Source organism: Montipora capricornis, chromosome 14, assembly GCF_036669925.1.
Source record: "Montipora capricornis isolate CH-2021 chromosome 14, ASM3666992v2, whole genome shotgun sequence".
NCBI lineage: Eukaryota > Metazoa > Cnidaria > Anthozoa > Scleractinia > Acroporidae > Montipora > Montipora capricornis.
This window is the reverse complement of record NC_090896.1, coordinates 47,091,499-47,102,635: the sequence shown is the minus strand read 5'-3', so window position 1 is coordinate 47,102,635 and position 11,137 is coordinate 47,091,499. Positions and strand designations below refer to the sequence as shown.

Genomic DNA, 11,137 nt, shown 5'->3' with positions numbered 1-11,137 from the left:
GCTTTCTTTTAAACAAGAATTATTCATAAAACTTTCCTTGAAGCAATTCAAGATATCATATAGTACCATTTTTATTAAAAGCAAAATACACTAAAACATTTAAATAATAAAGTTTTATTTTGTCAGTGCCGGTGAGAAGGACAAGATTCAAATAAGGGAATCTTTGCTGACATCATTTTTCAAATTTTGTTCACTAATACCCGAATTTGCTCACAGCAAGCATAGCATCGTGTTATCTACAAATTGACTTCGAAAGGTGAAAGAACTTATTAAACTTAAATTTCCAAATTCGAGCCTCTTTGCTTTAATAACGAGCCAGTTATTAGCCACCAAAAACTGAGAAATTATTTGGTAGTAAAAGCGCTATAAACGATCTCATGCATTTTCAAAGCATCATGCTTAGAGATTATCTGGTATAGCGTGTTCAAATTTTCAGAGACGGCTCACTATGCAGTGCACTTTCATTATTCTGAAACGATGGCCACGTGCTTAGGAAGCAAACAATGTAAGCAAGGATTTCCCTATAGGATAACCTTCAAAGAATCTGGCTACCAGTTATGCGATAGTTATCATTTAGCAACAGCAACACTGGAGCAACATTGGCCAACCCAGTGGCATTGGGATCATTCCAACCACAAAGCCCTCATTTATAACAGGTAATATATTCACAGGGAGCAGAGGAGTCCTATTCGACCGTTTCTCCAGATAAATTCACCGTACAATCGCAGCGCGAATCGAATCACCGTACGTGATCACACTACATACAAATCCTATCCGCGAAACGAAACCCGCATACAGTAATGACTGCGGGCTTATCACTAGTGGTGTCTAACAGTCCCTAACAGTTTAAAAATAGACATTTTGCCTACACTACCCAGAGAAACACACACACAACGATGTAGATACAGGGGCCTATAGGTCAGCGAGGACCTCAAAGCCAGTTTATTGCAAAACCACCATCAACGTATCAGTATACGCTTACTTGTAATACTCGCCGTCGGAAAAGAACAAACTACGCAAAAAACCTTAATACGGCACCACCGGATACGAAAACCCAAAACCACTTAGTGGAAAAAAGGGAACGTATACCCCCACCTGCTGAACTCAGCTGCAGTGGCGCCAACTCTGGGGGCTGAGGTACGCAAAAAATAACAAACACAAAATATCTAGAAAACAAACAACTCAAAATGAACAAAATAAAATTACGGAGCTCGAGTAAGTGCTGTCCTAGACTGATTCAAAATCGTAACGAACAACATACATATCTCACAAAGCTACCCATTATCCCTTTCACGCGGACCCATGCCTCTGGTCCGTGCCGGCAAAATAGCTATTCCTACCTATTCCGCGAAGCTACCACGTCAGAAATACCATTCTTTTTGTACTCTCGGCACTTCGTGCCTCGTACGGAAAGCTTCGCTTTCAGGAGTTCGTCGCCCGAAGGTCGACGAAAATTGACGGCGATAGGATTTCAACTGTAACGCGTTTGTGTGTAGTTTGATTACAAACAGTCATTCAAATTAACAAGATCGATTCGCGCTGCAATTGTACGGTGAATTTACCTGAAAAAGTGGTTAAATAAGACTCCTCTGCTCCATGTGATATAATATGCGAGTATGCATTTTGCTGGTGTTGACGCTTATCGCACAAGTGATACACTCAGAGCCTGTGAAGGCGAAGGTACACACCGTCTTCGAATTCTCGTGGTTAGATAGGAGCGAGAAAGGAGTGAAGGCAGCTACCTGCTGCAGTTTCTTCGTGGGATCACGGATGTGGCCTCTGTGAGCGCGGAAGGATAGTTGAACTGGGTATAGCGTTGCGAGATATAGGAAGCGGTCTGCTAACGACCACTTGCATGACTAAGATGAAGTGATCATACTTAAACATGTGCATTTCTCATGTCTGGTATTACTTAGTACTTATAATAGACATGAAAAATATCGAGAAAGCATGTATGTTATTAGCTAAATAAAAGACATCACTAACATTGCTATAAGTTTTATATCTTAAAGATGTTTCCTTGGGTTATTGTTTCCTGCTTTGCGCTGAATTAAATTCCAGAATGTATAAATTTGAAACGCTGATTCGCGGATATACCGTCGTTTTTATCTAAGCGTGGACACATGACGGGAAAACATGTTCTTTGAAGTTTGAGTTTGGCAGCCGTTAAGTAAACAGTTGAAACTTTTGCGCGCGATAGTTCAAAAGTATTTGAAGCACACTTTATCAGATTAGGGTCAATTACCGAGAAAATTTCTTCGATGTCCAGTCTTGCCGTCATTCCAGGAAAACTTGCCTAAACATCTCTCAAACTTAGAATGATTCAAGACAAAACTTGTCACGTTTGCAGCCAAAACGTGTCACGTTCGCAGCCACTTGGAGCATGTTTTCCAGTCACGTGTCCACGCTTAGATGAAAACGACGGTAATTTTAAGCTTTTAACGTTAAAAGTATATCCGCGAATGAACTAAAAAAGTGAACTTAAGAGTTCATTTTCTTTCATGCTTTGCACGCAGTTGTTCCTTCGTAATTGTTTTCAATCGTTCTAATCTCCTTGTCTCGTCGGAAAACAGGGCTGGTTGAAATAATTCGCGTCCACAAGGAAGCTAAAAAAAGCTAAAAAAAATTCAAGTAATCCTAAAAAGAGCTTAAAAACTTATGATGACACAGAACCGAAGTAACATCCAAGCACACCAGCCCAACTTCTCTTCACACAATTCAGCAGCATATTAAAAGGACGTACCAACATTTTCATCCCATACTATAGCGAACAACAAACCTGCCATGTCAACATAGTCCTGAATAATTGAGCAGAAACCACAAACTATCATAGCAATATGATATTCGACGAATTCGAGGATTTGTCACGAGGTGTAACTAGCTCGTACTGAGGTTCCTCGGGTTCACTATCATTGTCTCCGTTTATACAAGAACGACTCACTAGCGCACTTGCAGTCTCTAAATGTTCAGATCTCGCGCTACCATATCCATCCGTCGATGATCTGGGCCCCTCATCTACAAGTCCAGCATAATTGTCGTCCATTATGGCAACATTATGTTTGACTTCCACAAGTTCGTAATGGTCTGAAGCTGTCGAAAATCGTTTAGTTTCGTCGGGCACAGATAATTCCATTTCCTGGGGACGTTGTTGTTCTGAGGCTCCTATTTCAACCTCATCATAGAGACCATCTACATTTCCTAATGACGAATAAAAGAGAAAAACGAGTCACACGTTTAGACTAATCATGTGCCCCTCATGCTATTCATATAGTGTGGAGACCGGACGAACCCTGTGAGACGCCTTAGTCCACTAGGGATGAACTTGTGCAAATACTATTAACACGTTCGTTAGATTCGTTGAGTATATAGACCGACACCAGATGCCTTATGGTTGGAGACAATCGATCCGCTTGAGTGAAGCTAGACTGCCATCTACCCCTTCTGTCAGTCACGGCGCGCACATGTCACGCAATCGAGTGAAACGGCCTTCCTCATGATCAAGCCTCGAGCTCCCTGCAACAGAAGTCGTTTAACAGTGTCTGCGGAGCGCGGAAATATGTCATTGTAAGATGGCCCCTCAAGCGGAAAAGCCAATTCAAATTTCTTGGGATCGCGAGCGTGACCACTGTCAACGCCGCCTTTTTAGTTTTAATTACATGGACAATTTAAGCAATTGCCTCCTAAAGACACCTGAAGAATTCAGCTGGCTTCAACGGGATTCAAACTCATGCACCGCCCGGCAGACGTCATTTCTCCCTTTTGTTTAGTGCGAGTTTCAATCGAGTGCCGTAAAACCAAAACCAAAGTAATTACTTTGGCCAATCAAAAAGGACGGAGACAAATCCAGTAAACCAATCAAAACTCGAAGTAATTACACGTAGCCGACACAAAGCGCGGAAAAAATGTGCACGCGCGAGCCACGATTGATTTTGGTTTCACTTCTGATTGGTTGAAAAAATGGCGCGAGAACTTTGAGAACCAATCACTCAGTGAAGTAATCATAAACCAAAGCAATTCACTAATTACTTTCGACGCTCAATTGAAAACCACTCTAAAACCAGTTGTTGCTTCTAGTGACTCTTTTTGATAAGGGAACTTTGTCAATGATTTTGCAGTCATTACATAAATCCAAAAGATTCCTGAGTACCCACAACCCTACCGTTAAAGTCAAGTTTTGGCCAAAACTAAGGATCCAGGGACCCGTTTCTCGAAAGTCATGATAACTATTCGAGTCCGAAAAGCCATTACTGAACCTGCCATCCGCCTGTTTTGTAAAGCTGGCCTTTTGGTATGTTTGAACATTCGTTCAACAAAAGTTAAACGGATGTTGGGCAAGCTTTGAACATTTTTTACGCTTTCAACAATGTTGGTCGACGATCTGTTCAAACGCACCTAACATTTGGTTCAGCAAAGTGTTGAATGCATGAAGTAAATGTTGAAACTGTTTAAACGGGCCTTAAATTGATGACTCAAAACCTCTCCCTTCTTAGATGAACAGGGAATTGTGACACCTGAAAAGTCATCCAGATACGGGCCCCTGTCCCCAAGAAACAACAAGCTGACTCTATCTATTCTGATGCAATAACTTGTGCGGAATTTTAGAAGGGCTTGAAGCTACAAAGAAGCGCAAAATATATCACCAACACCGTGACTGAACAATTTTGTGTCGCGGGTATAACAAAATTTTTTGTTAGGCATAAAAAAACTGAATGCCACCAGCGATCAAATAACTTTGCACTTTTGGTTACTGTATTTACTTTTACCAACAACTCCACGCATTAAACGCGTTTTCTGCTGCCTAAAACCAAAAACCGAAAACCGAAATGTCAAGAAGGGATGAACGTAAAATTGCAAAAGGACGTCAAAACCTGCAGATTTTCCGGACGACAACCGACCTCGAAAATAACCCAAACCGGAAAATCAGTTTTTCGAGAATTCTAACGACAACAATACCTAACTTACCTTCAAGTTGCAGCATCTCGACCTGAATTTGCTTAGATGATATATATACAGGGGGTAGGGGTGGGGGATTATCATCGCTCCACTCCTCCTCCTGAGTGCCCTTCTCAGTATTAGGTGCTCTCCTTGTCTTTTTGCTGAGATCGACTTTAGCATAAAGATCTTCCACTGAAGGACTAACCTCACCCGCTCTCGGTCGCACAACGTCAATAGTATTTGAGCGTATAATGAATTCGTTTCCTGTCCTTTTGAGGCCGTACGTATCACTTTTTGAGCGCCTACGAAAGTCCACGGACACGTCAAAGTCTGGCAAGACATTTGCCGCTCTATTTATGATTTCTTCGTACGGTTCTGAGTTTTCCAACAATTCCTCTGCTCTAAGCTGTTTTATTTTAGAGTAAGGGTCTTCTGGATCTTCGCTCTCATCTTCATCTGCATCTTCACATAATGCTGGCTCCTCTCCATCGCCTGGAACCTCCGCATACAAATCTTCCTTGGTGGACAAGCTTGTGTTTTCCACTATCTCGTAAAGGTCGCTGTCTTTGAGACTCCACGACTCCTCTACTCTGATCGAGTCGTACATTGAAACTGGAAGTCGACGCTTCTCGGCTTCAAACCTAACATTGTCGTAATTATCATCGGAAGAAAATTCCAATGTTTCTGCCGACTTAGCTTTTCTGATTTCTACAGTATCGTAGTTATCATCTTCCGACGCAGTTGCGCAGGGATCGGAAAGCTGTCGGTGAGACATTGGACGAACCGGAAGTAGATGAACAGGGGAATGCAGGGGAGGGGGAGGAGGGGCAGGCAATCCTCGGGCATGCCTCTCTAATGTTAGAACCGCTTCTTTTGGTCTTTCACAACTTTCCTCATCTAAAGCTTCCTTTTCATCGCTGTCCGTGGAGCCCTTTCTATCCTTAGATTTTCCAGATTTAACTTTCGCTTCTTTGGACTCCTTTCGCGACCGCCGGTCATGATGTTTGTGTTCGTCATCTTTAAAAACTCCATCTGAATTTCTGTGATCATGCTTTGATCCACGCGAGCGCTTCCAGAACTTTCCCTTGTGCTCTTCATGATCTTGTTCGTTTTTACTGCCGCCTTTTTTCTTTTCGCTCTTTTGATCCGCTTCAGTTACACGATCCACGTTAGTAAGCACGTTCTGCTGCTGTACCACGTGGTCCTGGCTTCTGTCCGGGGCTAAGTTATGCACGCTTTCCTCTGATAAAGGTTCCACGCTTACCGTAGGTTCATACACTGAAATGTGATTGCTGCCGTCTACAGCATCACCTTCAATTTTTTCAACAGTTTCCACAAAATGATTGTCTTTTACTTCGATGGCAATTTCCTCTTGGAAGCTTTGGTGTTGTGGATTTGTCTAGAGAAAGAAAACAAGAAAAAGAAAAGCGTAAAAATTGCTTTATTATCCATGACAAAAAAGCTTTAAAAAAATACTGGGAAAAGAGATATTTCAAATAGACACGGTTAGGTCCTACTTTCGTTAACAGTTTAATGAATGCAGTTTAAAATGTTAGGATACAAGAACCCAACGTTCCGCCAGTACGGTCTTGTGTCTTCTTCGAAACCACGGCGTCCTTTTAAGTGAAACCTATTCAGTGTTGGAGGCGCGGTGGCCTCATGGTTAGTGTGCTCGACTCCGGATCGAGTTGTCCGGGTTTGGGGCCAGGCCGGGGACATTGTGTTGTGTTCTTGGGCAAGACACTTTACTCTCACGGTGCTTCTCTCCACCCAGGTGTATAAATGGGTACCGGCGTAATGCTGGGGGTAACCCTGCGATGGACTAGCATCCCATCCAGGGGGGAGTATAAATACTCCTAGTCGCTTCATGCTACGGAAACCGGAGATAAGCGCCGGCCTTAATGGGCCTGCAGGCTCGTAACAGAGACTTTACCTTTTTACCTTATTCAGTTACACTGCGAGCAAAAAATTACAGGAGCCTGAGAGAAACAAGGAAAAGAGAGAATGCAAATAGACACGGTTAGGTGCTACTCTGGGCCCGGTTCCTCGGAAGCTTATTAACTTAATCCAGGATTAGCGTAAACTTTTGTTTCACGTTTTCAACTTTTTGGTGAAAGTTTCTTTTGCTTAATTTTGTTTTTCAAGATTGACGTCTTCTCATGTAAAGTTCTGCCGAAAATCTGCGTCGAACAGCATTTGGGAGTAGAGAAATGAACTACTTGGTTAATTTTTAATCTTAGATTAGCGTTAATCGGCTTTTGAGGAACTGGGCCCTGGTTAACAGTTTACTGGATGTGATTTACAACGTTAGGATTGAGGACCCAACCTTTCCAACACTACTATCTTGTGTCTTCTTTGAGATGATGGCGTCGTTTTAAATGAAACCTATTGACACCTTATTAAAAGAAACGGAACTGAGCCCACCAGTAAGAACGTAAAAGGACATTTGGGTCCTTCCTGGTGTTAAGACAGTAAGAAGAAACATCGGGGTTTTCAATCATAACTCTGTCAGTTGCATTCAGTGATCTTTAAACCACAGTAGTACAGCCAGGCCATGTCAACCTGGCCTGGGTTGCTAGAGGCTTGGTTAGAAGCTTACTCAGTGTTAGATTCCATGACAACTAAGATATTTTGATATCACCTAATCAACGATTACCGTTAATAATGCTGTGAGCAATCTGTCCCATCGCAATGCCAACCTAAACCCACTCAATTCAACTCTCCTGAACACTTGAGAGCAAATGAGCCAAGCCTCTAAGCAGTGATAAGTCAGCTTTCAATTTGGTTTTTCTTTTTGGGCAAATGTTACCTTGTGATGTATACTTGAACGTTCTTGAATGGATACAAGTTGAGGCCTGTTCTCAGATCTGTGTGAATAATATTAAATATCAATTTAATATTAACTACTTAATTACCGAGAGTGGAGTCGTTACAGCAAAATCTCAAACTGTCGCTCGGTCAATACAGCTAGGCCAAGATTTGAGATTTTGCTTGAGGTTATCAGTTGTTTATTATATGGCTAACATAACGGTTCTAAAAAAGAAAAAACTAATTTGCATAATCTGTCATCGGCCCATGGGCATTATGGGAGAATAATGCCCTAACCCTTAGCTGCTCTTATCCAATCAGAGCAGGCATTACATCAGCCAGAAACACTAGCCATAATAATAATAAATGATATTAACGAGTACATTCTGGTGTTAGACAGAGTAAAATCTATTACCAGTAAGTCTCATTTCTAAGAAGCTTGGGTTAGTAAGTTTAGTACACATTTCCTTGTTAACGATTTTTTATGTGATGAAACTTCTCTAAATTATTTAACTTTTTTTTATCATATGAGGTACACAACTATAAATCACCTATTGCTTCTTCAAGAACATTAGTTATGCTTTCATTTCGAACAAACTTGAAGCAATTTTGTCCTACTATTATTGGAAGGTTTTTGCAGATTTTATTCCACATTTAGTAAAACACAAGCCTAACAGGAAAATGTTTAAAAGGTCACTCCATTACTACTATTTTGCTAACACCTGATGACCACACACAAATTATTTTACTTATAATGTAGCCTTAAGATACACATGTAAGAGACACTATGTTAGGGCTAGACCTAATGTGCCCTTTCCTTTCTATCATTTCTTACAATGTTTAAGCCACTATTATTATGCTTAGTGTCTTTGAATGTGTTTGTACAACATGCATGATATTGCTGGACAGGGGAACAAAATAAAGTCTCCTGTGTACTTGATAACAACCAAAATGAAAAACAATACAATAAAAAGGAACTGCAAATAACTCTTAGTTACTGGCTAGATTGCAAAAAAAACCTATCATTAATTTTGTATTATTATTGGTTTGATAAAAGACATTTACCGGTAACACTAAAGACTGCAATGCTGACTAACTATCTATGCATTACGTTGGATCATCACAAACAGTGATAAGCATAAACACACCACTGTTTGGACAGGTCAAACAATGTTCGCAAAGGCATTTTCTTCAAAATGGAATCGGTTTGATATTTCTTCTCTAAGGTCAAAACAGTAAAATGGATTATTTCCAACAATCACAGAAAGTGTGAATACAACCGCAACACTTACAAAGATTCATCATCATAAGTGTGTTTGGTACATGGAGTGCACAGGCTTCCAGCTATTACAAGAATCATAAGTCCAGCTATCAAGAAGATGATTGGTTGCAACGGTATGTCATCCTTGGGATCCCTGTATATATAAAGTTGGTCCACACTCAGAAGTCTCCTTTGTGAATGTGATGTCCCTAGAAAAATGCCCATGATTTAATTTTTAACCTGTCAATTACTAAAACAAACTAATGAACTGATAAAGAGATAATGAGATTGATTAGTAAGAAGTGAAAAATCGGTTTTCCAATTAAACTTCCAATCACCCTCTCTCTCTCTGAAAGAACTTGGCATCATGTATTATTTTCGTCACCTTGAAGAAAACTAAACCTTTCAAACAGACCCTAAAAATTCCTCTTCAGCTTCCTGTTCTCAACACATTTTATCCCATTCATTTAATCTTTGTATTTTTATGCAAAAAAAGTTTGTTGATCTCAGTAAACTAATATTTAAGCTTTGACTTAAGTTATTTTGTGTGACTTTTCATTAGTATTAATTTTTTAAACAAGCTTCCCCTTTAAGTTTTTTGAAATTAAATCAGCTCAGACAAGAGGCTTTCAAAAGAAATTCACAGTTTATTAGAGACAGTGAGTTGGTAGGTGTTATAGACCCTATGCAAAAATGGCTGCCTTTAAATTATTCTTTTGTTTATATTCAAAATAGCCCAACTAACCTCGTTTTTGAGACAAAAATTCTAAAGAATTTGTTATCCCGAACGAGTGTAGTTGGGCTATTTTGAATATGAACAAAAGTTTAATTTAAAGGCAGCCATTTTTGCATAGGGTCTATTGTTTGGGAACAGAATCTAGTACATATAATTATTGTTAAGAACTGAAAGTTTAGACCATCTACTATGATAATACTTAGACAGGAAAATTTATGAAAAAAGTCAAACCATTTTATTTAATTTCATTGTTGAAGATCAACTTGGGAAAAAATTAATATTGGTGCATAACAGTCACTTTGATGTTCTAAGAACGGTTAACAATTCAAGTTTTGAGTAAATACATCATCCATCACAGTTATCCGACTAAACACACACCCCTATCAACAATATTTTTGTACTCACCTCTTCCGGCTTGAAAATGAATACACGCGCTAAACTTCCGGTTCCGACAAAATATCTTGGCGATAAAATTAACCAATGAAGGAAAGCGAGCTTGATCGCTTTTGTCAACATAAATCTGGGAAACATAAAAAAGAAATTAACGTCATCGCCTCTTTGCCTTTGTCTCAGACAAAAACATTCCTTACTACGGATAAGAAAGGATTAACAAAAGACAGCCGAATTGACAACATACTTCACGGTTAAGGTTTAATATAGTTACGAATGAGTGCTTAATTAAGCTTGCCTTACATGTAAAGTGAATGACAAATGGCATCTCAAATTACACGGAAAGCTATCCTAACACAAACTTTAGAGACTTTTTTTTGCCCTAACCATGGATGACAAAGTGATTTCCTCTTAGGGTTACTTTATAAATTCACCTTGTACAACTCGGGGTTTTCAGTTTCCAAGAGGACTTCAATTTTTCGAGGTTCCCAGGATGGCATCGGCTGAGATCTCGCTTGTCTGCTGATTTTCGAACCACCCGTCCAGACCTCGAGACCACAGTTACTGCCGTTTGCAACAAAGGAAGTTTTGTTCCTAAAAAGAATCTTGTAACCTACGCGTGAACGTTGTTTTTGAAAATCCAAGACGTCGCAGCGTTTACTTCCGCCAGCTTCAGACAGATGTAAGGGCATTCCAGAAACATGTTCGATTTGTTCATTTCCAAGCACGTAAAAGATCACGGCTACCCTCCAGAAGAGGCGAGAATACCTCATATCAAAGTACACTATGGACGACTGATTTAAAACCTGAGATAACATGAATATGGGTGGTCTTTCAAAGACATGCATTCGACCATCCGGCCATCTTTGCTTTGTATCAGTTATTCGAGTCGGGCCTGGTAACCACTGGCACTCCCACTGTCCATCATTGTCGTTTGCAAAGACTGTCCCTACGCGCGTAGGTACTTCAAATTTACCTACCACCACCCTCTCAGTCTTAGGCGCTGG

General features: G+C 40.3%; 1 protein-coding gene across 1 annotated transcript; it reads right to left on the bottom strand.

Annotated features, from left to right (window-relative positions):
* Positions 1 to 2,689: 2,689 nt before the first annotated feature.
* LOC138033707 (uncharacterized) lies at positions 2,690 to 11,093 on the bottom strand. Its single transcript, XM_068881500.1, has 6 exons — positions 10,565 to 11,093; positions 10,146 to 10,260; positions 9,036 to 9,213; positions 7,745 to 7,802; positions 4,963 to 6,334; positions 2,690 to 3,198 (listed from the first exon to the last, which is right to left on the bottom strand). The coding sequence occupies exons 1-6, from the start codon at positions 10,976 to 10,978 to the stop codon at positions 2,828 to 2,830; spliced, it is 2,508 nt and encodes an 835-aa protein (XP_068737601.1). The 5' UTR covers positions 10,979 to 11,093; the 3' UTR covers positions 2,690 to 2,827.
* Between the last annotated feature and the right edge of the window lie 44 nt (positions 11,094 to 11,137).

What these genes read in the sequence shown, in the direction of transcription:
- LOC138033707 (XM_068881500.1), bottom strand. Translation starts at nt 10,978, where the DNA reads ATGCATGTCTTTGAAAGACCACCCATATTCATGTTATCTCAGGTTTTA. An exon ending in TCATTTTCAAGCCGGAAGAG is followed by an intron (nt 9,214 to 10,145) that starts GTGAGTACAAAA and finishes GCATTTTTCTAG; the next exon opens with GGACATCACATTCACAAAGG. An exon ending in ACTTATGATGATGAATCTTT is followed by an intron (nt 7,803 to 9,035) that starts GTAAGTGTTGCG and finishes TTATTCACACAG; the next exon opens with ATCTGAGAACAGGCCTCAAC.